The 22,299-nt window shown below is 36.5% G+C and overlaps 2 protein-coding genes across 2 annotated transcripts; both read left to right on the top strand.

The window, feature by feature from the left end:
* Nucleotides 1–4,370: 4,370 nt before the first annotated feature.
* On the top strand, nucleotides 4,371–6,433 carry LOC133330815 (microsomal glutathione S-transferase 1-like). Its single transcript, XM_061539221.1, has 3 exons — nucleotides 4,371–4,505; nucleotides 6,037–6,116; nucleotides 6,190–6,433. The coding sequence occupies exons 1-3, from the start codon at nucleotides 4,371–4,373 to the stop codon at nucleotides 6,431–6,433; spliced, it is 459 nt and encodes a 152-aa protein (XP_061395205.1).
* Nucleotides 6,434–12,602: 6,169 nt separating this feature from the next.
* Nucleotides 12,603–19,262, top strand: LOC133330811 (microsomal glutathione S-transferase 1-like). Its single transcript, XM_061539218.1, has 3 exons — nucleotides 12,603–12,758; nucleotides 18,860–18,939; nucleotides 19,019–19,262. Exons 1-3 carry the CDS (start codon nucleotides 12,630–12,632, stop codon nucleotides 19,260–19,262), a joined length of 453 nt encoding a protein of 150 aa, XP_061395202.1. The 5' UTR covers nucleotides 12,603–12,629.
* The last annotated feature ends 3,037 nt before the right edge of the window (nucleotides 19,263–22,299 follow it).

Raw genomic sequence — 22,299 nt, 5'->3', positions numbered from 1 at the left:
TCCAAGAAAATTGTACAAAAAGTTGCCTACAGTTGGATGATAATCACTGCATAAATGCCAAAATATTATAATGAGATGATGATAATGGGGATGGGTATGGAAGCACATCGGACCCATTGACTCAGAAAAGTGTTGGGTGAGTAATGCAGTTTTAATTCATGGCGGGTAAAGGGTGTTGGGTGTTTGAGAATTTGAACTAAATTTCTAAGTAGATCTAGAGCACTAAAAAGGGGGGAAGAATAATTTGAAAATATTTGTTCTATTGTCAATTTCAGTGTGTTGGCATTCGTGTGTGTGTGACCGGCTTTTGAGAGACCACGTTGTAAACATAACCTAATTATTTTTGAAAATTATTAATAAACAAAACCACACGACAAGTAAACGATGTATAATAACAATGATTTTTTTCGCAATTAAAGTGCGTTAGGAAAACTGATTGTCCTATTGTGGGTTATAGGCCACGTCACAGTGGGTACCATATATTTAAAAGTATGGACCAACAGAGGCGATAATTTTTTAAAAAATATTTTTTGAGGGTCCCCAGAAGCGTGGAGGTCTAAATGAATATTTGAGGGTACCACAGAAGCGTGGATTTCTTGAGCACCCCACATAATCATGGATTTCTAAAAGAATATTTGAGGGTCCCACAGAAGCGTGGATTTTTTAAAGAATATTTCTTGAGCACACCACAGAAGCGTGGATTTCTTAGAGAATATTTCTTGAGCACCCCACAGAAGCGTGGATTTCTTAAAGAATATTTCTTGGGCACCCCACAGAAGTGTGGATTTCTTAAAGAATATTTCTTGAGCACCCCACAGAAGTGTGGATCTCTTAAAGAATATTTCTTGAGCAAACCACAGAAGTGTGGATCTCTTAAAGAATATTTCTTGAGCACCCCACAGAAGCGTGGATTTCTTAAAGAATATTTCTTGAGCACCCCACAGAAGCGTGGATTTCTTAAAGAATATTTCTTGAGCACCCCTCAGAAGCGTGGATTTCTTAAAGAATATTTCTTGAGCACCCCACAGAAGCGTGGATTTCTTAAAGAAAATATTTTTTGAGGAACCATCTTAGGCGTGGATTTCTTAAAGAATATTTTTTGAGGGACCATCATAGGCGTGGATTTCTTAAAGAATTTTTTTTGAGGGACCATCATAGGCGTGGTTTTCTTAAAGAAAATATTTTTTGAGGGACCATCTTAGGCGTGGATTTCTTAAAGAATATTTTTTGAGGGACCATCATAGGCGTGGATTTCTTAAAGAATATTGTTTGAGGGACCATCATAGGCGTGGATTTCTTAAAGAAAATATTTTTTGAGAGACCATCATGGGCGTGGATTTCTTAAAGAATATTGTTTGAGGGACCATCATAGGCGTGGATTTCTTAAAGAAAATATTTTTTGAGGGACCATCTTAGGCGTGGATTTCTTAAAGAATATTTTTTGAGGGACCATCATAGGCGTGGTTTTCTTAAAGAAAATATTTTTTGAGGGACCATCTTAGGCGTGGATTTCTTAAAGAATATTGTTTGAGGGACCATCATAGCCGTGGATTTCTTAAAGAATATTTTTGAGGGACCATCATAGGCGTGGATTTCTTAACGAATATTTTTTGAGGGACCGTAATAGTCGTGGATTTCTTAAAGAATATTTTTTCGAAGACCATCATAGGCGTGGATTTCTTAAAGAATATTTTTTCGAAGACCATCATAGGCGTGGATTTCTTAAAGAATATTTTTTCGAAGACCATCATAGGCGTGGATTTCTTAAAGAATATTTTTTCGAAGACCATCATAGGCGTGGATTTCTTAAAGAATATTTTTTCGAAGACCATCATAGGCGTGGATTTCTTAAAGAATATTTTTTCGAAGACCATCATAGGCGTGGATTTCTTAAAGAATATTTTTTCGAAGACCATCATAGGCGTGGATTTCTTAAAGAATATTTTTTCGAAGACCATCATAGGCGTGGATTTCTTAAAGAATATTTTTTCGAAGACCATCATAGGCGTGGATTTCTTAAAGAATATTTTTTCGAAGACCATCATAGGCGTGGATTTCTTAAAGAATATTTTTTCGAAGACCATCATAGGCGTGGATTTCTTAAAGAATATTTTTTCGAAGACCATCATAGGCGTGGATTTCTTAAAGAATATTTTTTGAGGGACCGTAATAGGCGTGGATTTCTTAAAGAATATTTTTTCGAAGACCATCATAGGCGTGGATTTCTTAAAGAATATTTTTTCGAAGACCATCATAGGCGTGGATTTCTTAAAGAATATTTTTTCGAAGACCATCATAGGCGTGGATTTCTTAAAGAATATTTTTTCGAAGACCATCATAGGCGTGGATTTCTTAAAGAATATTTTTTGAGGGACCATCATAGGCGTGGATTTCTTAAAGAATATTGTTTGAGGGACCATCATAGGCGTGGATTTCTTAAAGAAAATATTTTTTGAGAGACCATCATGGGCGTGGATTTCTTAAAGAATATTGTTTGAGGGACCATCATAGGCGTGGATTTCTTAAAGAAAATATTTTTTGAGGGACCATCTTAGGCGTGGATTTCTTAAAGAATATTTTTTGAGGGACCATCATAGGCGTGGTTTTCTTAAAGAAAATATTTTTTGAGGGACCATCTTAGGCGTGGATTTCTTAAAGAATATTGTTTGAGGGACCATCATAGCCGTGGATTTCTTAAAGAATATTTTTGAGGGACCATCATAGGCGTGGATTTCTTAACGAATATTTTTTGAGGGACCGTAATAGTCGTGGATTTCTTAAAGAATATTTTTTCGAAGACCATCATAGGCGTGGATTTCTTAAAGAATATTTTTTCGAAGACCATCATAGGCGTGGATTTCTTAAAGAATATTTTTTCGAAGACCATCATAGGCGTGGATTTCTTAAAGAATATTTTTTCGAAGACCATCATAGGCGTGGATTTCTTAAAGAATATTTTTTCGAAGACCATCATAGGCGTGGATTTCTTAAAGAATATTTTTTCGAAGACCATCATAGGCGTGGATTTCTTAAAGAATATTTTTTCGAAGACCATCATAGGCGTGGATTTCTTAAAGAATATTTTTTCGAAGACCATCATAGGCGTGGATTTCTTAAAGAATATTTTTTCGAAGACCATCATAGGCGTGGATTTCTTAAAGAATATTTTTTCGAAGACCATCATAGGCGTGGATTTCTTAAAGAATATTTTTTCGAAGACCATCATAGGCGTGGATTTCTTAAAGAATATTTTTTCGAAGACCATCATAGGCGTGGATTTCTTAAAGAATATTTTTTGAGGGACCGTAATAGGCGTGGATTTCTTAAAGAATATTTTTTCGAAGACCATCATAGGCGTGGATTTCTTAAAGAATATTTTTTCGAAGACCATCATAGGCGTGGATTTCTTAAAGAATATTTTTTCGAAGACCATCATAGGCGTGGATTTCTTAAAGAATATTTTTTCGAAGACCATCATAGGCGTGGATTTCTTAAAGAATATTTTTTGAGGGACCGTAATAGGCGTGGATTTCTTAAAGAATATTTTTTGAGGGACCGTAATAGGCGTGGATTTCTTAAAGAATATTTTTTGAGGGACCGTAATAGGCGTGGATTTCTTAAAGAATATTTTTTGAGGGACCGTAATAGGCGTGGATTTCTTAAAGAATATTTTTTGAGGGACCATCATAGGCGTGGATTTCTTAAAGAATATTTTTGAGGGTCCCACAGAATCATGGATTTCTTAAAAATTTTTTTTAGGGTCCCACAGAAGCGTAGATTTTTTAAAGAATATTTTTTGAGGGACCATCATAGGCGTGGATTTCTTAAAGAATATATTTGAGGGTCCCACAGAATCATGGATTTCTTAAAAAATTTTTTTAGGGTCCCACAGAAGCGTAGATTTTTTAAAGAATATTTCTTGAACACCCCACAGAAACGTGGATTTCTTGAAGAATATTTCTTGAGTACCCCACAGAAGCGTGGATTTCTTAAAGAATATTTCTTGAACACCCCACAGAGGCGTAGATTTCTTAAAGAATATTTCTTGGACACAGAAGCGTGGATATTTTAAAGAATATTTTCCTTTAGAATTCGCATATTCCCCTCGCTCTGTACCTTATGTCAATTGCCGATATTTATAGGAGATTGCTAATCTAATTTACCTGCTAACTTACTATTCTCTCTTAATTTTACATTGATCTATTCAGATTGTGAGCATTCCATTAATCTCTGACAGTGCAATTTCTACAAATCAGAGAATCACAAATATAATCAATTTCCGCAATGATGACCGTAACCAGTAGCAATTCATAAGTTCAATCGTTCGGATATTCGAGCTAGCTAACAATTACAATATTCAATTCATTGCGATGGCAAAAAACTCAACAGACTTATTGAATCTAGACAATGATGTGTTCCGGGCTTACATCTTTTGGTCGGGCATTTTGGTGTTGAAAATTTTGGCAATGGCCATATTGACCGGATTACAACGTTTCCGAACAGGGGTGAGTAAGGAAAAGAATTTTAAAAAAATAAAAAATAAATAAATAAAAATAATTCTATACGGAGGACCTCAGATTTATAGAACCGAAAAATTATAACAACGGAATTTAAAAAATGCCTGGATGTGAAGATGAATTTGTGTACTTCAAGTGTTTTCAAGAAATTTCGAATTTTATTCCTTCCTAACATTCCAAAGTTCAGATATAATAAATATGGATTGCATTGCAGGTTGCATTTCAATTAAATGATAGTTGTTTTTTATTTATTTTTTTCCATACTTGCTTGTCATTTAACTGCATCTAATTAGTTTTAAACGCTCGATAATGATATGCATAAACTTGAAATGACGTTGTGGTTCACAACGTCATTTCAAGCTTGGAAGCAGGTATTTTCAATTACTCTACGGAAAATGCGTTCCAACAGGCATTAAAACAAATTTACGCTCATAAAGAGAGAATCGAATCTATAACAGTGGAACCTCCATTAAAATATATTTTCTTTACTTTTTCGAGGGTCCAATGGTGGTGTGGATTTATAAAAGAATATTTTTAGAGGCGTGGATTAATAAAAGAATATTTTTTGACCAACCCATAGAGGCGTGGTTTTATAGAAGAATATTTTTTGGCCAACCCATAGAGGCGTGGATTTATAGAAGAAAATTTTTTGACCAACCCATAGAGGCGTGGGAATATATTTTTAGAGGCGTGGATTTATAAAAGAATATTTTTAGAGGCGTGGATTAATAAAAGAATTGTTTGACCAACCCATAGAGGCGTGGTTTTTAAAAAGAATATTTTTTGACCAACCCATAGAGGCGTGGTTTTTAAAAAGAATATTTTTTGACCAACCCATAGAGGCGTGGTTTTTAAAAAGAATATTTTTTGACCAACCCATAGAGGCGTGGTTTTTTGACCAACCCATATTTTTTGACCAACCCATAGGGGCGTGGTTTTTAAAAAGAATATTTTTTGACCAACCCATAGAGGCGTGGTTTTTAAAAAGAATATTTTTTGACCAACCCATAGAGGCGTGGTTTTTAAAAAGAACATTTTTTGACCAACCCATAGAGGCGTGGTTTTTAAAAAGAATATTTTTTGACCAACCCATAGAGGCGTGGTTTTTAAAAAGAATATTTTTTGACCAACCCATAGAGGCGTGGTTTTTAAAAAGAACATTTTTTGACCAACCCATAGAGGCGTGGTTTTTAAAAAGAACATTTTTTGACCAACCCATAGAGGCGTGGTTTTTAAAAAGAATATTTTTTGACCAACCCATAGAGGCGTGGTTTTTAAAAAGAATATTTTTTGACCAACCCATAGAGGCGTGGTTTTTAAAAAGAATATTTTTTGACCAACCCATAGAGGCGTGGTTTTTAAAAAGAATATTTTTTGACCAACCCATAGAGGCGTGGTTTTTAAAAAGAATATTTTTTGAGGAACCCATAGAGGCGTGGTTTTAAAAAAGAATATTTTTTGAGGAACCCATAAAAGAATATTATTTAAAAATTTATGTTTTTTATTCTCCCCTTTTCAGACTTTTGCCAATCCCGAAGATTGCCTATTCAAGCGAGACAAGGTCACCTATGACAATCCCTATGTGGAACGTGTACGCCGGTAAGTGTCTACCCAACATCTTTTATCTTTTTCGTTATTTTGAAAAGAATATTTTTTTCTTCTTCTTTCTCAGATCCCATTTAAATGACCTGGAGAATATTCTACCCTTTTTCATTGCCGGCTTCCTGTACGTTCTTACCGATCCATCGGCAGTGGTGGCAATCAATTTATACCGTGCAATGGCCGCTGTTCGCATAATACATACATTGGTCTATGCTGTGGTCGTGGTTCCACAACCTGCACGCTTTTTATCGTTCGGTGCAGGTTATCTGATCACCGGTTATATGGCATTTAAAATTTGTATCGAATTCCATTAGTTTTAAAAAACGGTATACCATGTTAATTTTTTCATAAGATATAATAATTTGTGGGTGTGGATTTTGAACCCTCAAAGGGTTTTACTTCAATAAATAAGAAACATTTTTGAAGAATTTAATTAAAAATGGAATTTAAATTTTTTTTTGGAATTTTGGAAAATTTTTTTTATTATTTTTTTTTTTTTTTTGAATTTTATTTAAGGGAAATATTTAATAAGACACCCCAGTCTATTATACCTATAACACCAAATGCTGCCCGAAACGTCATTCAGTTTGTCTCCCTCAAGAGGGTTTGCAAACTCGTATAACAGTATACCGGTTTTGTATAACAGTTCGCTCTCTTTGCCAATTTTCCACAAAACAAAACAATTTGTTTTTGTTATCGCCTAGATCTGACATGCATATTCGCATAAGTTCGGAAATTATGACAACAAATAAGCTTTCAACACGTCACCATTGCCGGTATCAGAGGCGTTCCACCAAGAAGTGGTCACGAAATCTTGTCATTGGATTTTTTAGATATTATATTTGGATATTTTAATACATAATTTTGGAAATATTTTCCAAGCGTAGATTTTTTAAACCAGTGAGCGGAGCAGTATAGTCGGACGGGGCCGACCATACGATACCCTACACAACTACCACGGAATTCTAACTTTCTGCGGAAGTTTACTCCGATGTTTACTCGTGCTATTGCATCCTCTTGCCCGATTAGAGGTCAACAGAACCTTTTCCTTGCATTTTCGAATATTCAGTAAAGCCCTTCTAATTACTTGTCCAGATTCCCTTCACGGTGGGTTGTGTTGTGATGTTCGGATATTATTCGACTCGAAAACACGCAAAAAAAATAAATTTTCGGTCCATTTCATCTCAAAATTTTAATCTGATCATCACCGAAAATTAAAAGCGTTGTCCTTGACCACAACTGGAACTTCATGAAAAATTTCAAAGCGATCAGCGCTATATTCCCGTTCTCTAATTTGGTAATGGGTTACTAAATAATATCTGAATACGTAAGCACCTGTACATATTTGAGTGTAGCTCCCACATCCTAGTACATACGACAATATAATTGGTATCAATTTAAAGGTCAACTCCTCTTGGGTATACTATCAACTTCTCGGCCCAATGTCCTTCAGGGGAGAATATATACGCTATAGAATACAAATTTTGTCATTTTTCACACAAAAGTCAGGGTCCATTTGACCCGCTAAATATTGACCGATCTTTATCAAAACTGGCATGATTATTCTTTGGCCCAATCCCCTTCTCCATGTAAAAATTGGAGATGTTTGGGCCATAATTGCGGCCTCTGGAGCGACCAGAAAACCCGACAAAAATTAAGTATTTGGTCCATTTCATCCCCTAAATATTAACCGATCTTTACCAAAAACAATAGGGGTCTTCATTGGCCAGAACCCATCCTACATGCAAAATTTCGTGAAGATTGGTCCATAGCTGTGGCCTGTATCGTGTTTACAAATTATAATGGACAGACGGACGGAAGGACGGACGGACACACATGTCTAGATCGACTCAGCTAGTCGAGATATTACGATCGGTATACTTAAAGGTGGGTCTAAGACCAATATTTTGATTATCAAAGTTTGAATTTTTTTAAAAATGATATTTTTGACAGATTATCCAAGAGTGGAATTTTTAAATAATATTTTTTGAGAGATTTCAAACGAGAGGTTATTTTTTGAGAGATAATTCAAGTGTGTGGGACATAGGGGGTGAGAGAAACCAAGCAACGGCTCTGATTGGCTTTAATGTGGCGATGTCCATGCTTATCTTGGTCCCTCTTTAATCTCAATTGTGGACATTGACTCCCCCGCGGTGTCACCTGGGGTAGCTATTTTCATCACCCGTTGAAATAGTAAGCTAATATGTGCCGCGAGTTCACCCATAAGAACTGTAAATAAAATGGGTTGATGCGTCGGGTTAGTTGTCCACACTCGGAAAACCCCTCCTACTATGAAAAAGCAAAGAAAAAGAAAACCTAACCCCCCAATGATGACGACCCCCGCAAACATATAAAGGACCACGATATGCGAATCTGCCCTTGGAATGTGCGCACGTTGTACAGAACAAGCGCAGTGTTCGCTTTGGCGGATGTACTCAAGAAGTACAAAATCGATATTATTGCCTTACAGGAAATGCGATGGATCGGGACAGGCGTAAGTAAATCAGATGATTACGCACTGGTTAACAGGAGAATAAAAGACCTCGTCTCCAGATTCACTCCAGTAGATGAGCGAATTGCTATAATCCGTATAAAAGCGAAGATTTTCTACATCAGTCTTATTTGCACCCATGCTCCGACCGAAGACAAAGATAAGCATGTCATAATTTACGAGCGCCTAGAAACAGCACATGATTGCTGCCCTGGCCATGACATTAAAATTCTGCTAAGAGATTTTAATGCAAAAATCGGAAGGGAAAATATATTTGGCCCCACCGTCGGAAAATTCAGCCTTTTTTTGAAGAAACATCCGACAACGGCATGCGGTTGATTGACTTCGCGGTAGCAAAAAACATGGTAGTTAGCAGCACCAGATTCAGCATCTCGATATACACAAGGCCACCTGGATCTCTCCTGATCAAGTAACGTGAAATCAAATTGATCATGTTGTGATAGACGGAAGGCATTCATCCAGTGTTTTAGACGTCCGATCGATCCGAGGAGCGAATATCGATTCGGGCCACTACCATTACCTTGTTGCAGCCAAGGTACGCAGTCGTCTTAATGTTGCAGCGAAGGTGCGATCTAACACAACACGGAAACTCGACGTCGAAAAGCTGTAAACGCAACAGATAGCCGAAGCCTACTCCGCTCAACTTATCCATCTGCTTGAAGAAAGCCGTTCTTGTCCCGATAATAGTATAGAAGCACAATGGCAAAGAATTGCCCACACCCTACAAACTGCAGCAAAAGCAACACTTGGGTACCAAAAACAACCACCAAGAAACCCATGGTACGATCAGGAGTGTCGTAATGCTACTGATGTGAAAAACGCAGCGTATAGGGCAACCCTGCAGGCAGTAGCAACACGTAATGTGATGGAGAATTATCAGGAGAAAAGGAGAGAGGAGAAAAGTGTTTTCACAAAAAAAAAGAAGAAAGAACAAGAAAAACGTGAGCGTGAGCAAATCGAGATGTACAGGAGTCAAAATGAAGTCCGGAAATTTTACCAACGAGTAAAACACCTAACCGAAGGCTTTGGTGCAGGCACATCGTCCTGTAGAGATGAAGAAGGAAACCTGGTGACAGATACAGACAGCGTGTTGAGGATCTGGAAGGAGCATTTCGAAAAGCTTCTAGTATCAAATAGTGGCGATGAAGAAGATACCCCAGAACCAATAAGAGATGATGGTATAGAGTGTATACCACCTAGCCAAGATGAGGTCATAAAAGCAATTAATCGGCTCAAGAACAATAAAGCAGCAGGAGTCGATGCACAAAAAACGTGACAAGACGATATGTGCCAACTATAGAGAAATAAGTCTCCTTCCCATCGCATATAAAGTGCTATCCTGTGTGTTACGTGCACGATTGAAGCCAATGGTCAATGACATTATTGGACCATACCAATGCGGCTTCAGACCTGGCAAATCCAAAGAGATTTTTCGGAGATTAACATTTTAAATCATTTTTGTAGAGATTTTTTTCAATTACTTTTTTTGGAGAGATTAGTTTTTATACCCTCCACCATAGTATGGAGGGTATATTAGTTTTGTTTTTCCGTTTGTAACGCATCGAAATAATCATTTCCGACCCTATAAAGTATATATATTCTTAATCAGCGTAAAATTCTATGACGATCTAAGCATGTCCGTCTGTCTAACTGTCTGTCTGTCTGTTGTAATCACTCTAGCGTCGAAACGAATTGAGATAGAGCGCCAACATTTTGCATAGAGTCGTCTTTTGTCTGCAGGCAGGTCAAGTTCGAAGATGGGATACATCGGTCCACGTTTAGGCATAGCTCCCATATAAGGGTACCCCCCAATTTTCCGTATTTTGGGGTTCTTGAGCGCATTTTTCAACCGAATTCGCTGAAATTTGGTATATTGAGTTGCTATTGGGTTCCCAATTTATCCACTAAAAATTATTCATATAGGTCCATTTTTTCTGGTAGCTCCCATATAACGGTATCCTCTAATTTTCAGTATTTTGGGGGTTTTGATCGTAGTTTTCAACCGAATTGGCTGTAATTTAGTACTTTGAGTTCTTATTGGGTAGCAAATCTCCCCACTAAAAATTATAAACATAGGTCCATTTTTTCTGGTAGTCCCCATATAAGGGTACCCCCAAATGCCGGTATTTTAGGGTTCTTGAGCGAGTTTTTCAAGCGAATTCGCTGAAATTTGGCACATTTGGTTCTTATTGGGTTCAAAATATCTCCACCAAAAATTATAAATATAGGTTCAATTTTTCTGGTAGCCCCCATATAAGGGTACCCCCCAAATGTCGGTATTTTGGGGTTCTTGAGCGCGTTTTTCAAACAAATTCGCTGAAATTTGGTACATTTGGTTCTTATTGGGTTCCAAATATCTCCACCAAAAATAATAAATATAGGCCCAATTTTTCTGGCAGCCTCCATATAAGGGTACCCCCAATTTTCGCTATTTTGAGGTTCTTGAGCACGTTTTTGAACCGAATTCGCTGAAATTTTGTATTTTGTAGTCGTATATGGTAAAAAATTTCTCTACAAAAAATTATTAACATGCAGCCCCTTTTTGGGGTAGTCCCCATTTAACCCCCTTTTTTAGATTGAAATAATTATGTAATTTGTTCTGCGTTTTGGGTTTGGTTCTAAGACTCTGTTGTAATCATATCACCAGCGGATTATATTGAGATAAAAAACTAGAACGTAAGGTTCGATAATGAACTATATATGAACTATAACCCGTATTTAGACCTAGCCCCTGTGTGGGAGGTACCAGAAGGAGTGCACCGATATTCCCCATCTTCGAACTTGAACTATGTTTGAAAGAAAAAATAAGATGGCCTAAGTTTGGATGAAATCAAAATTTTCTGAAACAAATTTGGTCCAAAGAAACATGGGGTCCAGAACCATTTTAACCGTGTCAAAGTGTATACACCCTCATTATCCATAAAGATGTGGGTATAATTGTCCATTAAAAATTTCTGAAATTTGTTTTATAGTTTACATTTTGGTTTACATAACCGATTTGTGGAAATTTCGATATAGGTGCACTTTTTGGTAATTTCCCTATATTTCCATTTCAAGTACCTGTCAGTATATCTATGGTGGAGGGTATCCAAAGTTCGGCCCGGCCGAACTTAACGCTTTTTCACTTGTTAAAGTTATATTTGGAGACAATAATTTTTTTCTATGTTTTTTCAAGAGATTATCCTAACGTTAGTTGATTCTTTAAACATAACTTTTGGAGAGATTATTTTTTTAATTATTTTTGGAGAGATAACCAAAACGTAAACTGAAAAAAAATGTTTTGAATAAATTACCCATGGAATTTTTGACAAATTTTTTGAAGATATTACGGACTACAATATTACTTATATTAATTAAAAAAAAAACATTTTTTTTTTTGGCGATTATCCAAGGGTGCATTTTTAAAAAATTATTTGTGGAGACATAGTCTAACTGCGGATTTTTTATAAATTATTTTTGGAGAGATTATCCTTATAAGAATTTTTTAAAGATCATCCAAACATGAATTTAAAAAAAAAATTTGGAAAAATTCCAAGCTTGCAATTTTTCAAAATTATTTTCGGATATTTTAAAAATTAGTGAATAATTTTATACCTAATTTATTATGGAATGACTCATTTGCCCCCAAATTTCCATTTGTCTCCATAAAATGAGAGCCCAACCGAAAAAAACAATATGTATTTTACAATAATGAGAAGACCCCACGACACACATTCGTAAAAAAGTGAGAGCGACGTTTCTCACTGAAATACTATTCATGTCATGCCATTGAGCGTTGAGAATATGCCGGTCCCGCCATTGAAAATAAAAAAACAGAGATAACGACAAACGACGACACAAAACGCACCAACAAAAGAATGCTGACCAAAAAAAATGTATAAAAATTTAGTGAAGACCTTAGTTCAGTTCACTACGAAGTGTCGATTGAGCCGGTAGTCTTACGCAGTTTTCTTTTTGTTTTCTAATTAAATAAAAAACACAACAACAACAACAGCAAAATGTCCGCCTTGGATTTATTGACTTTCGATAATGCCGTCTTCAAAGCCTATATCTTCTGGAGTGCTGTTTTGGTGGTGAAAATGATGTTCATGTCGCTGTTGACTGCCATGCAACGTTTCAGGACTAAGGTAAGTGGGTTGGAACTAAAAAAAAAACAAAAAACCAAAATTGAAAAATTGAATGGAATTTGTTGTTGCTTTTCGATTTTATTTTTTTATTATCAGAGTGGAATAGTTCAAATGATCAAATAGCTTGGCATTTAGAAAGAAATAAATATAAATATTACAGGTGCGACTATCAATGGTTAAAAAAACTGATAAAGTTGTGTATATAATATATGTATGTTTGTATGTGTTTTCCAGTAAATTATGAAAGTCAAAGTTCAATGAGTTATCTTTAGATTTCATTAATCCGAAAACAAAGCTCATGTCCGATCAGGTGTTGCCTTAGAAACGAGCAAACAAAAATTGGAAAAATATGACCACTAACAAATATTTACGTACGAGATGACAAAGCAATTTTGAAAATATTACCTGACGAACTGAAGAGGATTTCATAAGTTTGTTTTTGGTTTTATTGTAAATATTTATATAGCCAAATCAAATATTGAAATATAAGTAAGGTGGGGCTGAATCAATGGTTGATATATTAATAACTTGCTATCAGTACTCAACAATCGGTAAAACTTCCGCAGAATACCAGATCAAATTTCTACTCATAATTACATACTGATATTTAATAAACCTTAGTTGGTGACTTTAAAAACTTCTCACAAATTTTGATAGGTGGTCGAGGATTTTTAGCCATTACAATTCATGCTTCTAACAAATATGTATCTAGACTTTTCCATACTTAAGGTGAGGCTGAATCAACGTTTGATATATCAAAAACTTGCTATCAGTACTCAACAATAGGGTAAACTTTCGTAGAATATCAGATTCTATATCAAATTACAAATAATTACACCCAGATATTTAATGGACCTTGATTTTTTTAACCTGGCATAATCTGCCAATTATACATGAGTCGTATTTAATACGCACCTGCAGTACTTTCTCATCATGTGCCTATAGAAGAGGCTCACATCACCATATTTCATCAAAAAATAGCAAATTCTATGTATCAACTTTCGTATATACATGTTGAACTATACGTGACCAAACATCTTAATGAAATCAAAAAATACACCATCAAATTATTTGTATCCCGAAATCAAGTCCATGGCAAATATTTTCTACTATCAGTAACACGGACCTTTCTATAATGTATATAACCTCAAATTTTTTTCCAACAACATCCATGGACGAATAATTAGGAGTTTTGTTTTTTACCCTGGCATAATCTGTCAATAAAACATGAATGGTATTCAACTTGCACCTGCAGTACTTTCTCATTCATGCGCCCATGAAAGGAGGAACTCACATCACAATTGTTCTCCAAAAAATATCAAATTCTTTTTATCAACTCATGTATATAAAGCTCAAATATACTTTTGAATTTATTAATTAATATCCAATGATTTACGAGATCAAACATCTTGATGAAGTCAAAAAATACACCAACAACTTCTTTGTATCCCGAAATCAAGTTCATGGCAAATATTTTCTACTATATGAAATACAACTGGACCATATGTACCACAGTCCTTTCTAAAATGTATGTATCCTCAGATTTCTTTAAGAATAACATCCATGGACGTACATATATTATCGAATCCGCAGCTTTATCTCACATTTAAGGCCTCAATTTTATTCAATAGATGAGTTCTGTCAATTGGCTGGCATAGAAAATTTACCACTTTTCATTGCAGAATCATATCGTTGTATTGATTATCCCTTCCCTTAGAAACCTGTTCATAGGTTTCAAAATTTTAAATTACAGTACTATCACCCCCATCAAAAACAACATATCCAATATATCATCCGAACCAATTTTTTTGTTCAGAAATTACAGCACATCGAAATTTTTCTGCAAAGAATTATTCGGCCTTCTTTCTATAATGTTTGTAAACTCAGATTTCTCTAACAACATCCATAGCTGTATATTATCGAATCCGCAGGTTTATCTCGGATTTTATGTCTCAATTTTATTCAGCAGACGAATTCTCTCAACTGGACGTAAAGAAAACTCAGCACTTTCCATTACAGAATCCTTAAAAAAAAATTTACAGCTTTCCATTACAGAATCCTATCGTCATTTTGATCCAAAAAACCCGGAATGCCTAATTACATCAGATCAAAAGAAATCGAAAATTTTTGTCCATGGCTGTATATTATCGAATCCGCTGCTTTATCTAAGATTTATTGCCTGTTTTCATCTTTTATTTTTATGTCACGTTGAAACTGGGCATGCAATGGCCGCAAGCATCCTTTAAGGGAAACTTTTGTATGCCCCTAAAATATTTCGTTTGATTTCACTTGCGTGAACGTTGAGGCAGATAAGAATTTTAAGATATCTGCACTTTTGACTTTCCCGCATAGAAATACTTGAAAGTGCTGTTTGTGCTTGTAAGTCAAAACTACTGTATCGTGTTCTCTATCATAAATAATTGTTCTCTCTAGCTAAATAACTCCTCAATCTTGTGAACCCCTCACTCATCCTCCAACTGATATTGTCGGATATTTTTCGCCAACTCAAGTTCGGCCTCAGGAACAGTTGCAACCTTCAGAAGGTTGCATTAGCTTAAGCTCCAAAAACTTCACAGTGTGCTTTGCATCAGAAACATTCAGAAAATAGCATTAAGTCTACTTCCAAAGACTTAAGATTATGTATGTTTGTAGCCTCATGTTTTCTCTAGGTCAGGACGCTTATTTGTAGTCTTCAATTTTCCTTCAAGGCTAACATTGACATTTTAAGTTGTGTTCTGGGAAGCGTCCTTTGTTGTGGTTCCTAAGAAACGATTTTCCTTCTTCAAATATCCATCAGATCCCTTAGAATATTGATAACAAATCTAATTTTGGCATCTTCAGTTGTCTTCAGGACATCTTCTACTTTGTTAATGTGTGTTCGGTTTATTTAATCAACTGTGATAGTAAGAAAAGATTTTCTTTCTTCAATTCTTGTAAATCTAATTCTATACTAATTAATTTTAGAAAGTGTGACCATATTTCCATAAATGTGTGAAGAAACAAACATCATCGAATTTTTGTTTCATAATATACATGATGAAAGTTGAAGATTTTCATTTGGACGCCATTATCAAAGGTCAATGTCTTTGGTGTTACTTTCTCTCTAACATTCGTCTTTTTCTTAATGAAGAGAGAAAACTTCATTGGTAAAAAACGGAACACAATACCGGTGAAATAATAGATCGAACCTTAGCAATTTGTTTTCATTCATGTTCATAAGCACGGGTTTCGTATTTAGGAATAAGCTAAATAAGCATGACTTGCAAATTCCGATAAATTATTAATTCAATATTTCAATAAAATTTATTGATTCACAAAAAAATCTTAAACTTTGTTAGACATGTTTTTTATGCGCTAAAAATGATGGAATATGTAATATATTTAATTTGCATATGTATGGAAAACAAACGAGTGTGCCACACTCCCTAATTTACTGAGAGCGAGGGAGAGATATAAACAAGCTGAAAACGAGAGAACGCATTGTTGTTGGCACATAACCATTTGTTTACAGTTATCTTGAAGCGAGCAAAAGTCATCAACTTTTTAAATAGCCGCATGGGCATGACTTGCCATTAATGAATAGTATAACCGGTCTAAAGGCCAAATAGACTAACTAACATTTTTATATGTTTTTCTTATTGATGAGAGCTTGGAATCCGGTTCTTTTTTCATAAGGAACGATTTTCTCCTTCAATTCTTGTATTTTGTCCCTAGCCGATCTTTAGCATATTTATTGGGAATAGCATCAGTTGTGCACCTTGGAATCTTCAGTTTTCTTCTGGACACCTTCTACTATTTTACTGTTTTCGTTTTATTTGATCAACTATGATCCTGTGGCAAGATTTTCTTTCTTCAATTCTTGTAATTCTTCTCTGTCGGATACTTACCTTGCTAAATCTTCTTTCAATCTAGCACATTAATTTTGCGAGATATCTTACACTCTTTGTTCCTTCGTTGACATTGGCGACCATTGGCCTGGCCATCTCATCATCGGTTATGCCGCAGAAGCTAAACCTTCAGAATGTTGCTTTAGCTAAAATTTCAAAGTCTGCAGAGTGTGGTTTTCATAAACCGTATTAATAAAAAAAATCCCAACAGAGTTTCGCATCCTCAGCATATTGGACTCAGCCCCTCTCGTCTTTGGACTGACCGTGGGGATCTTTTTTCGGTCAATTCATTACACTCGGGATCCATCCCAAGAAGCCAAACCATCCGAATAGTGACAGAACATTAAGCCGAGCCTAAAACAGATTTCTAGGCGCATCAGTCTTGCGCGCAACATTTCCAATTTGAAGGACCATGTTTCGAAATGTTGTCATCCTCTAAAACTTTGCATCTTATTCGTGGCCTTTCCCCTCGGCGTGAGCCATCAGATGCCTCATCCATTTTCACAGCCTGACTTAGCCAATGCAGTTGCTGCAGCTCGATACGTCTGACAATGCCGATGTCCGAGAATAGAGGTTACAACTCATGCGAATTTTTCCCTCAACCACTCCACGTCTGCTTGCGCAAGTACCCATGTTTCAGATCCATATAACAGCACGGTTAGTATCAGTGTCTTGTAGAGTGTGAGTCCAAGTTTACTGGACGTCTTTCGCGTTGATACCATCAGCTTGATCATCTCGCCATTTACTGCCACACCAACTTTGGCAGACTCCTTGTCAATTTGTTCAAAGGTGGCTGTTACAGCTCGCAATGTTCGATCCATTATATCGATGTCATCTTTGCCTCTCTTATGACCTTTTCCAGCAGGATGTAAAAAGATCTCACGATAAACTGTCACCTTGTCTGAAACCTTTTTTGGTATTAAAGGGCTCCAATAAGTCCTTTCCGGCTTTAACTGGTGATCTTGTTCCAGTTAAAGTTATCCTGCATAGCCGTATTAATTTTGCAGGTATGCCGAATACAGACATGGCTTTAAACACCTCTGTGCGGATTGGGCTGTTGAATGCGTCTTTGTAGTAGACGAATATGCGGAATATGTCCATGTGTTTCTCTTGGGTCTTTTCTAGGATTTCGCGCAGATTTAAAATCTGGTCAAGTGTGGATTTGCCTTGTGTCACTTAAAGTTATCCTGTACTAATTTTGCAGGAATACCGAATACAGACGCGGTTTTAACAACCTCTGCGCGTATTATCCTGTCGTATGAGGATTTTTAGGCGACGAATAGGCAAAAATGTGTCGATGTGTTTTTCGGGGGTCTTTTCCAAGATTTGGCATTTGAAGCCGCATTTGTATGATCCAATAATGTAATTGGCCATTGGCTTCAGTCGTTCACTTAGCGCGCTGGATTGCTCTTTATATGCGATGGGAAGGAGACTAATTAATAGTTGGTACATATCGTCTGATGAGGATGCAGAGGTTACAATCATTGGGCATGCATTTCTCTTATCGAATTGTACTAATCAGCTGATGCATGCTCCTGACAGTCTTGAATAGTTTGGTTCGTAACCGAAAACTGATAATCGAAAACTGCTGGTTTATTATTCCTCAACCGATTGATTGCTATTCTGACCTCATCTTGTTTAGGTGGTATACATTCTAAACCGTCATCTCTTATTGGTTCCGAGATATCTTCTTCACCGCCTCTATTTGATACCAGCAGCTTTTCAAAAAGCTCCTTCCAGAATCTGAACACGCTGTCTGTATCTGTCACCAAAATTCGCCACTTCTACTAGTCTCAGCCACTGATCAATGGGACGAAGATGTGTGGACTGAATTCGACATGCAAATAAATGACCTGTATCATGCGAGCTCTGCTTGCAATTTGGACAAATGTCTTCGATCCCGGCAACTCTCGCTTGATGTGTGTTTAGGAAAGCTGCGCTATGGTGGTTATAGTTCTTTTCGGCAGGTACTTCTCAGTTTCGGCGACCGCTGGTGTTTGACAATTAGGGTAATTCGATTTCTATCACAAATATCGTTTTGATTTATACTTTGCACATTTTTGGGGCGAAAAAAACTTCCTGTGGAGGGAAAATAGTCATTATAGGTCCATAGTTATTCTAAATATTTGGTTATTATCTATTGGCCACAATTCCATCTTTAAAAAAATTATGTCATTATATACAATAATAATATCTTTTTTAATCATTTTACAGACCTTCGCCAATCCCGAAGATTGCATGTCCAAGAAAGACAAGGTGACCTATGATAATCCCTACGTTGAACGTGTTCGCAGGTAAGTTAATTCACAGTAATATCTTCCAGATTCTAGAATTTATTTAACATGTTTTTGTCTCCTCTTCGTTTTTTTGCAGAGCCCACTTGAATGATATGGAAAACATTTTCCCATTCTTTGCTGCCGGTTTCTTCTACGTCATGACCAATCCCAGCGCATTCTTGGCCATCAATTTGTTCCGTGCCGTTGCTATTGCCCGCATCGTCCACACCTTGGTCTATGCCGTTGTTGTTGTTCCACAACCAGCCCGTGCTATTTCCTTCTTTGTTGCCTTCTTGGCCACCGTCTATATGGCCGTGCAAGTTATCATCTATGCCTTGTAAGGATATGACATTGTGATGTTGCACTAAATACTTGTTTTCGAAGTATTTACGCAGAGAAGAAAGTTTTTTTTCAACTATTTATGTACATTCGATTGTAAAGTGTATAGGTTCATTTTCTACATATTTTAATAAAAAAACAAAGTAAAATAAGAAAAATGTGATCTGATGTTGATTTTTAATGCAAGTGGAGAATTAAAATTTCGAACTGAATAGGCTGCATTTTATCTCTTGACAACAAATCAAATTTTTAGTCGATTTTGCATTAGTCGGTAAAAATCGAAAATCGATTTGCCAACTATGTAGGTATTACCAAAGTAGATATTCTATGAAGAAAACCTTTCAGTTCTGTTATGAATAAGAAGAACTTCAGCTTTTCTATGAAAAAGGCCTTAAGCGCATCAAAGAAAATAAAGACTTTAAGTTATTCTAAGAAAAAGAATACCTTAAGCTCTTCTAAGAAAAAAAGACCTTAAGCTCCTTTTCCTATGGAGAAGACTTTCAACTCTTCTGGAAAAATAACTTCAGCTATTCTATGAAGAAGATCATCTATGAAGAAGATCTTGAGTTAGACGAAGAAGAAACAATTGAGCTCTTCTATGACAAAGAAGACCTTCAACTCTTCCAAGACGAAGAAGACCTTCAGCTCTTCCAAGACGAAGAAGATCTTCAGCTTTTCTATGAGGAAGAAGAAGACCTCCAGCTCGTCTACGACGAAGAAGAAGACCTTCAGTTCTTCTATAAAGAAGAAGACCTTCAGCTCTTCTATGACGAAGAAGAAGACCTTCAGCTCCTTTATGACCAAGAAGAAGATCTTCAGCTCTTCTATGACGAAGAAGAAGACCTTCAGCTCTTCTATGACGAAGAAGAAGAATACCTTCAGCTCTTCTATGACGAAGAAGAAGACCTTCAGCTCTTCTATGACGAAGAAGCAGACCTTCAGCTCTTCTATAACGAAGAAGAAGACCCTCAGCTCTTCTATGACGAAGAAAAAGAAGACCTTCAGCTCTTCTATGACGAAGAAGAAAACCTTCAGTTCTTCTATGACGAAGAAGAAGACCTTCCGCTCTTCTATGACGAAGAAGAAAACCTTCAGGTCTTCTATGACGAAGAAGAAGACCTTCAGCTCTTCTATGACGAAGAAGAAGACCTTCAGCTCTTCTATAACGAAGAAGAAGACCTTCAGCTCTTCTATGACGAAGAATACCTTCAGCTCTTCTATGACGAAGAAGAAGACCTTCAGCTCTTCTATGACAAAGAAGAAGACCTTCAGCTCTTCTATGACAAAGAAGACCTTCTGCTCTTCTATGACAAAGAAGAAGACCTTCAGCTCTTCTATGACAAAGAAGAAGGCCTTCAGCTCTTCTATGAAGAAGAAGGCCTTCAGCTCTTCTATGACGAAGAAGAAGGCCTTCAGCTCTTCTATGACGAAGAAGAAGGCCTTCAGCTCTTCTATGACGAAGAAGAAGGCCTTCAGCTCTTCTATAAAGAAGAAGGCCTTCAGCTCGTCTATGAAGAATAAGAAGATAACCTTCAGCTCTTCTATGACAAAGAAGAAGACCTTCAGCTCTTCTATGACAAAGAAGAAGACCTTCAGCTCTTCTATAAAAAGAAGAAGGCCTTCAGTCTTCTATGACAAAGAAGAAGACCTTCAGCTCTTCTATGACAAAGAAGAAGACCTTCAGGTCTTCTATGACAAAGAAGAAGACATTCACCTCTTCTATGAAGAAGAAGACCTTCAGCTCTTCTATGCAGAAGAAGAAGACCTTCAGCTCTTCTATGAAGAAGAAGAAGACCTTCAGCTATTCTATGATGAAGAAGAAGACCTTCAGCTATTCTATGATGAAGAAGAAGACCTTCAGCTCTTCTATGAAGAAGAAGACCTTCAGCTCTTCTATGAAGAAGAAGACATTCAGTCCTTCTATGGCAATGAAGACCTTCAGCTCTTCTATGACGAAGAAGAAGACTTTCAGCTCTTCTACGACGAAGAAGAAGACCTTCAGTTCTTCTATGACGAAGAAGAAGACCTTCAGCTCTTCTATGACGAAGAAGCAGACCTTCAGCTCTTCTATGAAGAAGAACAAGACCTTCAGCTCTTCTATGAAGAAGAACAAGACCTCAGGTCTTCTATGAAGAAGAATAAGACCTTCAGCTCTTCTATGAAGTTGAAGAAGACCTTCAGCTCTTCTATGACGAAGAAGACCTTCGGGTCTCTATGGAGAATAAGACCTTCAGATTTTCATACTCCAGCTCTTCTAAGAACATAATCGTACCTTCTGCTCTTCTACAAGAAGAAGACCCTTCAGCCCTGTTATAAGAAGTAGAGTCTCGGCTCTGTAAATAAAGCTCTTCTATAGGGAAACCTTGAGCCCATTTATAAAAAGGCAATTTGTATAAATCATTATTCTCCATATCCATCTATTGGCGCAATTTTTCCCCCAATACCAACCGTATTAAAACAAGTGAAAAAGCGTTAAGTTCGGCCGGGCCGAACTTTGGATACCCTCCACCATAGTTATACTGACAGATACATGCAATGAAAATATAGGGAACATACCAAAAAGTGGGCACATACCGATAATACCGATTTATGTAAACCATTATGTACATTAAATACAAACTTCGGCAATTTTTAATGGGGATTTTTCCTAAAATCTGTATGATCCAAAAAGTGGACTGATATTTATAACGCATTGTAGAGTATGAAATCCTCAAACTACTGTAATTTAGATTACAAAGTTATATGAGGCTATGCCTAAAGAGGGACCAATACTGATTACATAGTGTAGGAAATAGTGAATATTTGGGGATATCATCATATGAGGGCTATGCCTAATTAATGACCGGTATATGCCAATTTTGAACCAAATATTTTAATTGTTTATCTCAATTCTTTCCTTCAGGAGGTATCACGATATTGAGGATATGCCTAAATGTCTGCCGATATATTTCATTATCATCCTGTTTGAGTTTTTTTTATCACAATATCTTTAGAAGGCGGAATGCTTACAACAGATGGCTAAATAGTCTTTGTAGGGTA

Source organism: Musca vetustissima, unplaced genomic scaffold (genome assembly GCF_032173495.1).
Source record: "Musca vetustissima isolate MV318-11 ecotype Yass unplaced genomic scaffold, APGP_CSIRO_Mvet_v1 utg13603, whole genome shotgun sequence".
In the NCBI taxonomy this organism is placed as follows: Eukaryota; Metazoa; Arthropoda; class Insecta; order Diptera; family Muscidae; genus Musca; species Musca vetustissima.
Note: the sequence above shows the minus strand (reverse complement) of the source record. Positions and strands in the feature narration are given on the sequence as shown.